A 15,416-nucleotide genomic window follows, 5' to 3' on the forward strand; every position below is an offset into this window, starting at 1 on the left:
ATATTATATTTTTAATTAGAATATTATAATTATATTATATTATTATATATTATAATATATAATATTATATAATATAATATATGTATATATTATTTGTCATTTTATATAATATATACTATATTTTATTTTATTTCATAAAAAGGACGTATGTTAATGCTTGCATTTTATCTTTTATAAAGAGATGAGACCTATATCAATAAAAAAGGTTACAGTATTATATTATAATATAATATATACATAATATATAAACCAAGGGTGCCATTTTATATATATAATATATAAACCAAGGGTTGGCCGTCGCCAAGGGTTGGCGATGCCGCCAACCCTTGGTAACAAAATTATATATATATATATATTATAATATTAATATTATAATATTTTATATATAATATAATATTAATTTATATTTGTATCAAATTTCAAATTAATTTAACAAATTAAAATGGTGAAAGCTGTTGAATTTTACGCCAATCCCTAAATTTAAATATATTATAATATTATAATCTAATATTAATATATTATAATATAATATTATATATTATAATATATAATATGTATTAATATATTATTATATATTATATTATTATATATAATATATTATAATATATAATTATATATATTATATATATAATATATAAACCAAGGGTTGACGGCATCGCCAACCCTTGGCGTCGCCATCGCCTACCCTTGGTCAAAATGAATAAAAAAGGGAGCTGGGGGCAAATGGTGGGACAAGGGAGCTGGGGAAATAAAAAAAAAAATTGGCGTTAACGCCAAGCTATATTTGCTATCACTCTTTGGTTTTTTTGAATGGTAGGCCCACCTTTAATCCTTCCAGAGATTTATGACAGAAGCATCAGGATTCTCTGCAAGAAAATATTGCAGAGAATAAAATATATATATATTATATATAATATATATAATATAATGTATATATTATATTAATAATGTAAATAATAATATTATATGTTTATTACATAATATGTAATATATTATATAATTATAATTATATTATATATAATATATTATCTTTAATTATATTATAATATATAATAAAATATATATAATATTTTAATTGATATAATATAATATAATATAATATAATTATATATTATAATATATTAAAATAATATATAATATTATTATAATTATATAATTAAATAATATATATTTATAATATATAATATATATATTATTATTATATAATATATATTATATTTTATATATATATATTATAATAATATAATATAATATATTTTAATATAATTATAAAATAATATATTATTTATATTATTATAATATATATATAATATTAAAATATAAATATATTATATAATAATAATATAATATAATTATAATATATAAAATTAATATAATAATATAATAATATATATTAATATAAATACATTATGTACATGTAAGGGTTGGCGTTGCCAACCCTTCTATATACAGGCCAGGTTGGCGTTAACAATTCCCAGATTTCACGCCAAGCTTTTTTTATTTTTTTTAGGTTAAACGCAAATTTTTTTTTTAAGTTTTAATTCTTAAATATTAATTTTTTTTCAGTTAAATCCTACTGAATGTGATATTCTTCGATAGTCATTTTTTTCCAATTGAGTTTTTTTGTGAGTTGCTCTTTTTTTTTTAAATCCTTATTTTGAAGAATTCTTAATCTGAAGAATTTTTTATTTCCTGCTTTTGTTTTTGAAATCTGAAGAATTCAACATTTTTTTCCAGAAGAGAGAATGATTGATTCTTTTATCACTTTAGAAGAAGAGAGAAAAAAGTTACAGAGAAGAGGAGAGAGAATTTGTACATAAAAGATTGAAGAGGGGTATTTTGGAGAAGGTGATTACTGTTGTGGTATATTTGTGAAAGCTTTAGGATAGGTGGCAATTTTATATACACGGAATAAAATAGTGGTAAAAATTTCAATATCTCATAAATCAAACTCAATTCAAAGATAATTTGAGATTGAGTTTGAAACATTGGAAAGTTATCAAAAATTTTATTATTTAGCAATTTTTTATTTTTTCTGATGATTTTTTCATATCCAATGATTTCTTTAATGAATTCATTGTCAATTTAAAATGTACATATTCTATATTCATATCCGTGGTTATTTGAGTTTACTTTAATTCGAATTTGACATTCTTAATGAGAGGTTGAGGTTGAGGTTGAGACAAAAGGAAGAGGAGGTCCTTTAAGTTTACTTTTTTAAATGAGTGAATTATTTTATTTTATTTTATTGTTATTCCAAGTTAGAATAGATCTTTTATATTTTACTGTTAATCTTTATCTCTTATGTTTTATTCTTGACTCTGTCCTTCCTTGGGATGAAATTGATATCAATAGATTGTTATTAACAAATTTAAATTAGGATTTAAAATGGCTTATTTGCATGTTATCTTAAACTAAAGCAGTAAAGGTTACATATGATTTTCCCAGCATCAATCAGCTCAATACTGAAAATAACGCTTAAGGATTCTTCAAAATTTAAAGGCAGAAACTTTTGGCAGAGATTTGAATTGAAGATTAAAAATGAATACTTTCTCAAAAGTTTTTCAATATTCAAGAATCTCATTACAAAAAAAAAACTTTACAAATAATGTCCAAAATAAGAAAGAGATTACAAGTTAAATATGATACACATTAGAGAGAGAAATACAATTATCAAACAAAATAACTCGTAATTTCAAGAACATCTAATCAAATGACAACACTATTTTTACCAAAATAAGAATACACATTAGCTATTTACTTGTCCTCCATGTCCCTTTGAATTAATGGCACTTACATGTGCAACCATTGGACCATCAATTGAAATCTCTTTTGAACTTGAATACTTTGACCCCATATATATGAACCTATGACAATCTCATATGAAATTTATGACAGTGGATGGAAAATACAACAGTGTGAGTTCTATAACAACAACATATGACTATATATATGTAGACATAAGAAATCTATGATAATTATATAACAAAATTTATCTATTCAAACTTAAATTTTACAAATTTAAACTCATTGTTAGATAAAATGAATTAAGTTTGAATTAACTATTTTAGATTCAAAATCGAGCTTTAACTGATATTTATTTAAACTTGATTTGACACAAATCAACCCTCAAGTAAGAGACTAAGGTTGAGATGAGGAAGGAGAGAAGGGGTTAAGGAGGTGGCCCTTTTTATGTTTTAAAAAAATTTGAATGAGATTGAACTATTTTGTTGTTATTTTGGACTTTGTATATAGATTTGAGATTAAGTCTTGATTGATTGATAGATCATTATTAACAAATTTAAATAAGAATTTCAATAGATTTATCTGTAATTTATCTCTCTTGAACCAAAAACACTGAAAGTTACATATAATTTTATCAAATGAAAGTTTCAAAGTACATATGTTGAATATATACATGCAAAATCTAGTGAGGATGACACACAAGTGATAACACATGCATAATTATAATTTTAGAATAATAATGCATGTATCAACAGTGAATTTAATTGTTAATTTTATTTTTTATTTAAAATTACTAGTACAATAATAATAAAGTAATACCTTAATTTGTTTGTATCTGTCAATACATGCATAAAATTTAATAATAATAATGTTATTATATAAAGAACAATGTTATGTGTATATATATATAATTTGAATACATAGATAATATATCACTATGTGATTATATATTATTTTATTTTTAATTAAAAATTATTTAATTGCATAATGATATATTATGTATATATCAAAATTGTGTACAAAAATTCAATACACATAATATTATTGGTAAATAAATCACAATAACAACCCGTTTATAATATTTTGGTAGACGTGATCCACGACTACTCTATAGGCTGCTTCTGTTGGGTGGTAACTGTCCCAGAAAACATACTTGGAGGCATCAAAACATGAATTCAGAGTCCACTGATTGCAAAGAATTCCTACTTCAAATGTTCCCGTACCACAGCATCCTTTGTCACTAACTTCAAATCCTTGCATAAGCAAAAAATCAACTTGTTATTGAACTCAATCTTACTATGAATCAAATATATATATATATATATATATATATATATTCAATCTCAAACAATGGGTTACCATATGTCTCCGGAGCTTGGATCATATCATTCACAATGGTGTAGTCATCAATCAAGACAATCCTGGAATCGGGATATTTTGCCTTGAGGTTATGAAGCACTACTTTCAGCTTAGAGTTAAACAATTGTGCTGCTTCGTTGAGGTTTGTTACACAACTTCTGTGTTCCGCTCCTTTAAAAGTTCTTATAATTGGTAGACATCCTAACGGTGGTGCCCCAAAGACGCCAATCTTTCGTGCTCCCCGGTTATATAGTCCCTAAGTTATAAATGGGTAAATAATTAGTTTGTTGATATTTGAGTATTGTTCATGGCATGCATGTGCAATAGAATTTAGCTTACATCAAGAAAGTCTGAAGCTGAGGCAGCCAAAAGATCGGTGTAACCAGAAATATTGAATTCTGGCCGGAAGCTATTGAGAAAATATGTGTTGGCAATGTCATTACTGCTTGCTGATACCATACTTACGCTATTGGCTGTAATTTTCCTTGCTGCTTCTTCTCCAACAAACTCTTTCACCTTTCCCATGTATTCTTCGAACATTCGTAATTGTTTTGTTAGAGGTATAGCTGACTGATCCAATCACACAAAACAAGAAATAATTAAGCATGTCAATTACTTGCGACTTAAAGTTCATTTTACAAGCTTTCAGATGAAAATTTTAAATTTATTTGTACCACTTTCTCAGATGTCAGAGAATCATATCCTGCCCCGCCCGAAGCAAAGTTTACTCCTGTGAGGAGGTCTTTGCTTTGTATATTTGGATCAAGATATGCCGGCAAAACCTCTTTGAGTCCCAATTTTTCCACTGTGAAAGCATTTGTAGTTGAAATTGAATATCCAATCTCATAAAAGACCACATATCATCCTAGTGTCTAGCACATGGCTTTCAAACCTGGACCGGTTTTCAACCAAGTGAAGGGGTAAATCTGAATTTTCACTAATAAGACCAGTAAAGTGTTTAAATAAATATTAAAATTATATAAAAAACAATTTTAACCTATCATAGTTGTGTAATTATAGAACAAAAATAGGCTTCACCGGACCGATTAAACTGACCAGTCAGATTCATGTTTCAAAACCATGGTCTACGACAAAGAGAAATATATTTGATGGATACCAAGTATGTCAGCAGGATTCTTTCCATTGCAATATCTTCCAGTTGCCTTTCCTCCCATGAAGTCCCTTCCGTACGGTGGGAAATTGCACCTAAGAAGTGTAAGTTGGTTGTTGTTGTTTCCTGAATCAAGTATGGAATCTCCAAAGGCGAAGAAAGCGGAAACTGTCACATTGAACTTTACTATGGCTTCACATGTGTAGACTCGAAGAATGGTAATGACCAAAAGAGAATATATTGAAGCATAATTGATGAAAGGCATTGCCTTCTAATTAGTTGGACTTCAACTGAAACAAGAAGGATTATATTTGTTTTTTAATATCATTTCCTGTCTCACCTTAATCAGGATTTTATACACAGGATGACCAGAGGTAGGTGGGGTGGCGGCTGCAAGAAGAAAAATATGTATAAAATGCAAACCCTAGGGAGATGTAATATTTCTTTGGTAATCAATTTCTTATTACTTGTATTATCTTATTTGATTTATCACCAAATAAAAAATTTTAATAATATTTTATTATCAATGATAATTTGACGGAAAATATATATGATAATTTTACTATCACTTTCACTTTAAATATTAAATATTAGTTGGGGAGGGGGCGCATTTGCAAGGAGAAAAATATGCATAAAATGCAAACCTTAGGGTGGGGGTAATATTACTTTGGTAATATGTTTTTTTATTACTTTATTTGTTTTATTGACTAATAAATATATTACTAATGATGATTTGATAGATAATATATATACTAATTTGATTATCACCTCTATCTTACGTATTAAAATATTAGATGAATGATATTGATTTTATAATAATTTTATCCTTATTAAATTTTTGCACTTAAGAAGTGAATGGTGATTGTTGTTCCCTGAATCAAGTATGGAATTCTCAAACGTGAAGATAGCTACAACTGTCACATTGAACTTTACCTTGGCTTCAGATGCGTAGACTTGAAGAATGATAATGACCAAAAGAGAATATATTGAAGAGTAATTGATGAAAGGCATTGCCTTCTAATTAGTTGGACTTAAATTGAAACAAGAAGGATTATATTTGTTTATGAATATCATTTCTTGCCTCACTTTGATCAGGATTTATACACAGGATAACCAGAGTGGTGAAATTGTAAAGATTCAAAACTTTTTTTTAGGGGGGGGGGGGGGGGGGGGGGGGGGGGGGGGGGGACTGCAAAGTGGGGATAATATTACTCTGACAATTTATTTTTGATTACTTATATTATTTTATTTGATTTTTGAAGTAATAAAAAATTTTAGTAATATTCTATTATTAATAAAGATTTGATAGGCAATATATACAATTTTGATTAACATTTCACTTTAAATATTAAAAACTTATCAATTTTGTTACAATTTTATCATTATTTATTAATATTTTAAGATTAAAATACTTACACTTTCAATTAATATAACAAATCTCCATGTATAAGAAAGTATAAGTTCAAATCTCCTAGGGTTTTGATGACATATCAAGATTAAACTTTTGACTTACTTGATTCAATGGTTATAAAGTTAGTCATTGAACTCAGGGTCTATCATACTCAATATGATTGATTTGGTCTCAAAGAGACAGTCTAACTTGGGTGGGGTTTCTCATTTCAAAACAAAAGGACTGCAAAGTGGAGATAATATTACTCTGACAATTTATTTTTGATTACTTATATTATTTTATTTGATTTTTGAAGTAATAAAAAATTTTAGTAATATTCTATTATTAATAAAGATTTGATAGGCAATATATACAATTTTGATTAACATTTCCACTTTAAATATTAAAAACTTATCAATTTTGTTACAATTTTATCATTATTTATTAATATTTTAAGATTAAAATACTTACACTTTCAATTAATATAACAAATCTCCATGTATAAGAAAGTATAAGTTCAAATCTCTAGGGTTTTGATGACATATCAAGATTAAATTTTGACTTACTTGATTCAATGGTTATAAAGTTCAGTCATTGAACTCAGGGTCTGTCCTACTCAATATGATTGATTTGGTCTCAAAGAGACAGTCTAACTTGGGTGGGGTTTCTCATTTCAAAACAAAAAATTGATTACATGTAACCAAGTACAATAATTATTTACTCCAACTAATTTTTAAGATAATTTATATTTATGATACTCTTTTATTTTTTGTAATAAAAAATTATTTGAATCAAATATATCATAATAATTTATCCATTTTTTTTTATATGATCAATTGTTGGGATAATAAAACAGATATCATAATAAAAAATTTAAATAAGTTTATAACTTTACTTAAAAATAATATAATTGATAATCAATAAAATTAACAACTACTGTTAAATATTTAAGAAATTTAATTTTCATTATATATGATGAATGTGATTATAATAAATATTAAAATAATTAACAAATATATAAATATAATATACCAATTATAATATGAAAAAAAACTATAAATATTAAATTTTTTTTTACAAGTATGCTTAAAAAAATATTAAATTAAAGTGAATGTGTTTGATAGAATTACATCAAATCAAAATCAAATGAAATAAGTGTATATATATATACACTTCAACATATATTTCATCATTATTTCTTCATTCATTATATTTTATTCTGGACTGGGCTGAGACTGAGTCTCAGTTCAACGAGATTATTTAAAAGATAACTTGAACTAAAAGCAGTAAAAGTTACATATAATTTTATCATATAAAAGCTTCAAAGTATTTATGTTTGAAGGTACGCAGAAGTGATACAACAGGCATAATCAAATGCATGTTATTACAGAAATCACATAAACAACTGCTTAATAATTTCATCGTATAAGGAATCCACGATGATCCTATAGGCTGCTTCCGTTGGGTGGTAACAGTCCCAGAAAACATACTTGGAGGCATCAAAACATGAATTCAGAGTCCATTGATTGCAAAACATTGATACTTCAAATGTACCCGTACCACAGCATCCTTTGTCACTAACTTCAAATCCTTGCATAAGCAAAAAATCAACTTGTTATTGAACTCAATCTTACTATGAACCAAATATATATTCCATTTCAAATAATGAGTTACCGTGTTTCTCTGGAGTTTGGACCATATCATTCAAAATGGTGTAGTCATCAACGTAGACCATCCTGGAATCGGGATATTTCTTGTTGAGGTTTTGCAGTGTTACTTTAAACTTACTGTTAAACAATTGTGATGCTTCATTGATGGATGTTACACAATTTCTGTCTTGCCCTCCTTTAAAAGTTCTTACAATTGGCACACATCCTAATGGTGGTGCCCCAAAGATGGCAATCTTTCGTGCTCCTCGTTTATATAGTCCCTAAGTAAAATGGGTATAATTAGTTTGTTGATATTTGAGTATTGTTCAAGGAAAGCATGGTAGAGAGTACTGAGTGCATTTCTATTATTAGAAATCGGCTTACCTCATAAAAGTCTGAAGCTAAGGCGTTCAAAAGATCGGTATAATCAGAAATATTGAGGTACATCCGGGCGGAAAAGAGATAATATGTGTTAGCAATGTCATTACTGCTTACTGATACTACATAGAAGCCATTGGCTATAATGTTTCTTGCTGTTTCTTCTCCAAAAGACTCTTTCACCCTTTCGATGTATTCATCGAACATTTGTAATTGTTCCGTAAGAGGTATAACTGACTGATCGAATCACACATAATAAGAAATAATTAAGCATGTCAATTACTTGCGATTTAAAGTTCATTTTACGGGTGAAAATTTGAAATTTAGTTGTACCGCTATCGAAGATGTCAAAGAATCATATCCTGCCCCAGCCGAAGCAAAGTTTACTCCTGTCCTGAGGTCTTCCATTTGTAGATCTGGATCAAGATATGCCGGCACCAACTCTTTTATTCCCAATTTTTCCGCTGAAAGCATCATCGAATATCATAAAAGAGCCATATATGATCCTATTGTCTGCATATATCAAAGAAAAATGAATATATAATAGATACCAATCAAGTCAGAAGGAACCTTTCCATTGGAAAATCTTCCAGTTGGCTTTCCTCCCATGAAGTCCCTTCCGTAGGGTGGGAAATTGCTCTTAATAGTTGAAATCAGATTGTTGTTGTTTCCTGTGTCAAGTATGGAATCCCCAAATGCGAAGATAGCTGAAACTGTCACATTGCAGATTAGTTTGGCTTCAGATGTATAGACTTGAAGAATGGTAATGGCCAAAAGAGAATATATTGAAGAATAAATGATGAAAGGCATTGCCTTCTAATTAGTTTCGGCTTCGACTGAAACAAGAAGGAGAATATTTGTTTATGAATATCGTTTCTTGGCTGACCTCGATCAGGATTTTATACACAGGATGACCAGACTTGTTCATTTGCTTAAGCTTTTAATTATTTGTTACGTGAAAGAGTGAAACCTCTTTATCTGTTAGTCATGCATTTTAGGTTTAGACTAAGTTAGAGATTTACGCGTAAGCCTCAGTCTGTGTGAGATTTCATTTCAAGTATGGATGTTTGTAGTTGTGGCTTGTGAGCATTAGATTTATGCCAAACTGAGCTTAAATATGAACTGATTTAAACTTAGCTCAAATTTATAATGATTAATTTGAGTTTTTTTTTTTTTAAGGTAATTATAAATGTTGTTAAGGAGACGTACTAACAAGATAAATAATTATTAGTGGGATAAACAGTATCATCGATTCGATAAACAATATTATTTTGAGATAAACAATGTTATTAAAAGGGGAATTGTATCGAATTCTAACCAATATTACTTCGCTGAAACTCTAACCTTTTTCTTGGTAAGTTATTGAAACTCTAACTTGATTTTGAATAGAATCAAGCTGAATATTGAGCCAAGCTGACTCAAATCAGCCTCGTATCCAACCACCCCGGTTCAAATGATAATCCAAGTTTTAAATCTGGTTCTATATCTTTTCACCTTTCTAGAGTGTATATATTATTAGTCAATGAATTGTTGTCAAGAAAATAATGTGTAAATATATTATGACTTTTATCCATGAGACAAATGCAATGAAACCGTATACATCAGTATAGCCTCTTACAGATGAAGTGATCATCAATTACAATATACTTAATTAGTGCTCGAAAGACAGGGCGTGAATATTGTACCTTAGCGTACCAAGCCAAGGGCAAGGGCAAGGGCTCTATGCGAAGGTATAATTCAAAAGAGCCAAACAGTCATTGTAATTTCTTGTGTGATTGATTCTAACTAAATAAGTTGTTAGAAAATTCGTCTTAGAAGATGAGTTAAATTGTAAGTGCAGCAATTGTTGTGATAACATTCTTTGTTTTGTGGTCAACATTATTTTTTCATCCAAACATACTGTTTACCCAATTTTATGTATTAGTTTGAACAAATTAAATTTTAAATTGGATATTATAGATTCGATCAAAGCTTGGGTTAACCTCAAACTCAGTTTAATTTTGATTGAATTCACCCTGGATAAAAACTTGGTCATGCGTACATAACTTTTCTGAATATACTTAATTTCTCTGAAATTATTTTACAGGAAACATAAGCATATCTACCTATAATACACACACACACACACACACACACACACACATGCATACATACATACACACACATATACATATACATATACATTCATCCCTTAGAAGACGATCGTAATTTCCTTGGTACAAACTCAATTCTTAAAATTTATCGCACCCACACCCTTTACAAAGGATAAGATGCATTCTCGAAAAATATGTGTATCTCTTAATCAGAGGAAACTGTTGGCATATTTTTGCACAATTTGAGAGACGAGGATCTTATATGTTGTTTCTGAAGGATGAAAACTGTCCCAGAATATATAAATGGAGGCGTCAGGGCATGGAGGGGTCAATGAATTACAAGTAAATGCTGCTTCTATAGTTCCTGAGCCACAGCATCCTTTATCCACAAATTCAAATCCTGAACAAAACAATCTTCAGGTCAAGTTCAGGTTAAAATAATGGTAAAATCAGAGAGGTAAAATCAGAAGATTTACCATATGTACTGGGGTTTTCTATCAGTGTAAGCAGAGGGTTGTAGATGTCAATGTAAACCACTTTGGCATCAGGCAAGTTTCTACCAAGGGAAGCAATGGCTGCAGAAAATTTAGTATTGAACAACTCTGAACCTTGGTTGTATTCCTTTATACATTCATCTCTTTTTCCATTACCGGCCACAGTTCTTGTAGATGGCAAACATCCAAGTGGTGGTGCACCAAAAGCTGCGATTCGTCGTGCCCCTAAGCTGTATAACTCCTTCAGAATTTTTACAGAGACAGAAAAGTTAAAATTTATGAATGAATATTACTTTTATATTTTCAATTCAATTTCCAAATCCATTTTTCCAAAAAACTTAAATACCTTGTAGGCCCAACATATTCATCCCAGATTTGATTTTTGATCTTTTACCATTTATAAATTTACAATCTATTTAATTAATTTTTTTATATCATTCTAGATGTTACGATAGATCTAAAGTCAAGAGAGGTCAACTATCATCTTAATTTTGAAGTTTAAGATTAGTAGAATATAATAGATTTCCTAAAATTTTATATTAATTCTCTTAACTTTTCTTATTTGTTCATTAGACTCTTTTATATTTTATTTTTATTTAGCCTTAATTTTTATATTTTATTTTTAGGTTGGTCAATAGTATATTATCCATTAATCCCTATATCTCTCTTATTGAATTTAGTGTCATTGTTAAAATTTGTTCAACCATCGCTTAGGAATACTATCAAAGTGACTATGGTACATTATATATCAAACTCATGAATTTATGAAAGTAATAGTCAAAGATACAGGATTAAAAGTTACCTGTAAGAAGTTGGAAGCCGAGGTAGCCAGGAAGTCAGTGTAAGCAAAGATACTGAACTGCAGTTGCCTGATATGGGAATTGTAATAGGCATTTGCAATGTCATTACTGCCTACTACCACCGCAAATAAACTATTTGTGAAGATTGTGTTTGTTTCTTCTTCTCCAACAAGATTCTTTAACTTCTGGGTATATTCTTTGAACAGTTTTAACTGATCGGCTAATGATATCGCTATCTTTTTTATGTTAAGGAGAAAAGATTGAATCATAAAGTTTGAAACAAAGATTCTTATCTTTGAACGTGAAAAATGTAGACTTAAGTATTTTATTTACCTCTATTTGTGACGTTAAGGGATCATATCCTGCACCACCTGAAGCGAAGTTCACACCTGTGAGAAGATCTTCAGGCTGCAGGTTTGGATCCAAATATGCTGGCAATAGCTCTTTAATTCCCAATTCTTCCACTGTAAAAAAAAGATATAGACTTAATATAAATTAGAGTCCACTGGATCACTGTTTAATATTATTTATTCCGCTACACCTATCTTAATACTCTTATATGATTAATTTTTGGAAGCCAGACCTTTGAGCGTCAGGGGTTAGAAACTGAAGAAAAATAAAAAGGCTGGCAACCTCATCTGCAAAATTATCTCCATAGGCAGGGAGGGAGAATACAGTGCAATGAATACTGAAAAGAAAGGCCTTGGCATTTAATGATATGCTGCTTCCTAAACTCAACCTCTGTTGCCTCTTTCTCTTTCTGCTGGGAAATGTTTCAGTCACTTTATTTTAATTGGTGAGAATAAATTCAACTGTTGCTTCTAATTGGCTTAAGCTTTTGTTGGTGCATTTAATATATGCTTAGAGATGCATTAAATAATAATTCGTATGCAAACCAACGTATTACTCCTAATTAAGTGGATTGCACTATTCATACATACACTGTTGATAAGATGCATTATGTGTCATATTATTAAACCTAATCATTGGCAAATGGATAAGAAATGGCATAAGATGAGAGATAGAGATAGAATCGGGACCTAAAATATCAGCAGGGACCTTGCCGTTTGAAAATCTTCCAGTTGGAACTCCTCCCTTGAAGTCCCTCCCATAAGGAGGGAAATTACACTTAGCCAGCGTTGTCTTATTGTTGTTATTGCCCGTATCAACAATTGAATCTCCAAACACGAAAACGGCTGTAACTGTTACATTCCCTGGTAGTTCTATTGCTCCTGATCCTGTGGTGCAAAAAATAACTAAAACACAAACAGAAAACCAAAAAACGAAGGAAGGAGGAAACAGTTCCATGGACAGACAGTGAAGTTTTCTGGATTATCTGCCTAGCATGGATTTCAACACACACACATATATATATTCTACAAAATTCTGCTCTTTCCCATTTCATTTAATGCCAACGACATGGGTGGGGTGTGGTGGGGCGCGGGGGCATGGGTTTGCGCGGCGGACAAAACTGATACATACATATTTATATACACACACACACACACACATACACACATACATATATATATATATACATATATATATATATATATAGACACACACACACACACTTTTGCCTGTTCTGGCAAATGGGAAAATCCATTTCCACTTTCTTGAGCGAAACATCTGCTTATTTTTGTAAGGTTACATTTAAGGCAATCCACATCAGATTAACTTAACTTTGAAGCTAGCTTGATCTCCAATACTACTTGGTGGGATTCAAGAGTGTACAGTTCAGAGGTATTAAATCTAGCTGATGGCCAATTAAAGCTGATTATTGAGAATGTATGAGTCAATCTCATGCAGACCATTATAATCTATGTCAGAAGATTCAACCGTCTCTCCATCCTTAACCTCGCTATCTTTATTAATTTCACGAGCATAAGATATTTTCTCTATTAGTTATCCTTATTAATAAATTATAATTAAATCATTCCATTATCAAGTCATCTTTATAAATCTGTATGTCAGTCTGCCAACTACTTTAGCCTTTATTATAATCAACTAATAACAAACTTATTATCTCTCCACCATAAATCACGAAGTAATGATGAAAGGAGAGGCCAGTTCATTGCATTCCCCTCTTTGATGCCTGCAGGCAACAAATTTGGTGAGAAAATTTTTCTGCCATTAATAGCTTTGGAATCTTAGGTGGCCTGTCAAATCAAGCTCGCATTCCTGTGTAAAACGGTGAGCATCGGGGCATGGGCTCTGGACCCATCGTGTTTCTTCTTCTATAGTTATCAAAGGACGAAGCGAACGTGAGAGATGATGTCTATATTTGAAAGAGCCAAAGAAAACAATTTAAAGTCTTGAGGGAAGTACCGTGACAATTAACAAGGGTGGTGAGGAAGGGCACGTATCCCTATAGAAAGTAGTCTCATCTAATTATCGACCAGGGCCAGGCTGAAGCAGAAATTCACTTATTTATGATCAGAATGCACCTCCGAGATATAAACTAAAAAGGGTTTCTAGTAACATATTGGATGGTATGGAAGAGTGTGCAAACTAGCCAGACTAACTCAAACTCAACAAGTTAGTTCAAATGATGTTAGTTAAACTCAAGAATAAAAGTGAGTGTTTGAGTTTGATCATGATAATTTTATTATAAACTTTATAATTTATAAATTTATCAAAAATAAAATTGAGTATTGACGGATGGACTGAATTATATCCTAAATTTAGTTAATTAATTGATTAATCTGCCCTCAATAAGATTAGCCATTTATTCAATTATTCTTTTAATTGTAAAAACAAAATAATAATTCGACAACTTTAATGTTTTATTGTTATCATCCATGAAATAAAATGTAATTTCATGTTTTAATAAAAAATTAAATTTATAGTAAATTATATTTTTCACCCAAAATTGAGAAAACACTCTTTAATTTTAAAAATTATAAAACTTTTACTTAAAATCTACGATAAAAGTTCTGACACAAGGTTAAAAATAAAAATAATTATTTAATTTTACTCTAACTATTTAATTTGTTTATGAAATTATCTTTTTTTTTTTATTGCGTTAATAGAAATTAATCTGGATTATGATTGAAATTGTAGCAAGAATGTACGATCGTATCTTATTTGATCAAGTCACATCCAAAAAGTACAATTAGACACCAAGAATTGCAATTAAAGTGCAATAATTTAGTAGCTCAAATCACACCTTGTTAGACTACTATTACGACAAAATCGTATTTGTTTGGATTCCAGTCTAAATTAGACTTTTCTCTGTGCGAATTGATTGATTGGTGCTGATGTTGTCTTTTTGCTTAATTTTGCAAAACATGACCGTTATTCTCTTTTATTGTCGATACTTTTTTAATGTAATTGAGTTTTGGGCCATGTTTATTAGGATGAAAAATAAGAATTTATTTTTAATTTTATTTTTGTC

At 29.5% G+C, this 15,416-nt stretch overlaps 3 protein-coding genes across 3 annotated transcripts; all 3 read right to left on the bottom strand.

Annotated features, from left to right (window-relative positions):
• Positions 1 to 3,801: 3,801 nt before the first annotated feature.
• Positions 3,802 to 5,480, bottom strand: LOC123202937 (GDSL esterase/lipase At5g42170-like). Its single transcript, XM_044619079.1, has 5 exons — positions 5,222 to 5,480; positions 4,779 to 4,909; positions 4,444 to 4,674; positions 4,105 to 4,360; positions 3,802 to 3,998 (listed from the first exon to the last, which is right to left on the bottom strand). Exons 1-5 carry the CDS (start codon positions 5,478 to 5,480, stop codon positions 3,802 to 3,804), a joined length of 1,074 nt encoding a protein of 357 aa, XP_044475014.1.
• Positions 5,481 to 7,785: 2,305 nt separating this feature from the next.
• LOC123203633 (GDSL esterase/lipase EXL3-like) lies at positions 7,786 to 9,515 on the bottom strand. Its single transcript, XM_044620074.1, has 5 exons — positions 9,184 to 9,515; positions 8,966 to 9,096; positions 8,639 to 8,869; positions 8,280 to 8,535; positions 7,786 to 8,195 (listed from the first exon to the last, which is right to left on the bottom strand). The coding sequence occupies exons 1-5, from the start codon at positions 9,440 to 9,442 to the stop codon at positions 7,999 to 8,001; spliced, it is 1,074 nt and encodes a 357-aa protein (XP_044476009.1). The 5' UTR covers positions 9,443 to 9,515; the 3' UTR covers positions 7,786 to 7,998.
• Positions 9,516 to 10,609: 1,094 nt separating this feature from the next.
• On the bottom strand, positions 10,610 to 13,408 carry LOC123202978 (GDSL esterase/lipase EXL3-like). The gene is made up of 5 exons (XM_044619126.1): positions 13,060 to 13,408; positions 12,353 to 12,483; positions 12,022 to 12,255; positions 11,202 to 11,460; positions 10,610 to 11,125 (listed from the first exon to the last, which is right to left on the bottom strand). Exons 1-5 carry the CDS (start codon positions 13,325 to 13,327, stop codon positions 10,935 to 10,937), a joined length of 1,083 nt encoding a protein of 360 aa, XP_044475061.1. The 5' UTR covers positions 13,328 to 13,408; the 3' UTR covers positions 10,610 to 10,934.
• Between the last annotated feature and the right edge of the window lie 2,008 nt (positions 13,409 to 15,416).

Source organism: Mangifera indica, chromosome 19, assembly GCF_011075055.1.
Source record: "Mangifera indica cultivar Alphonso chromosome 19, CATAS_Mindica_2.1, whole genome shotgun sequence".
Classification (NCBI taxonomy): Eukaryota; Viridiplantae; Streptophyta; class Magnoliopsida; order Sapindales; family Anacardiaceae; genus Mangifera; species Mangifera indica.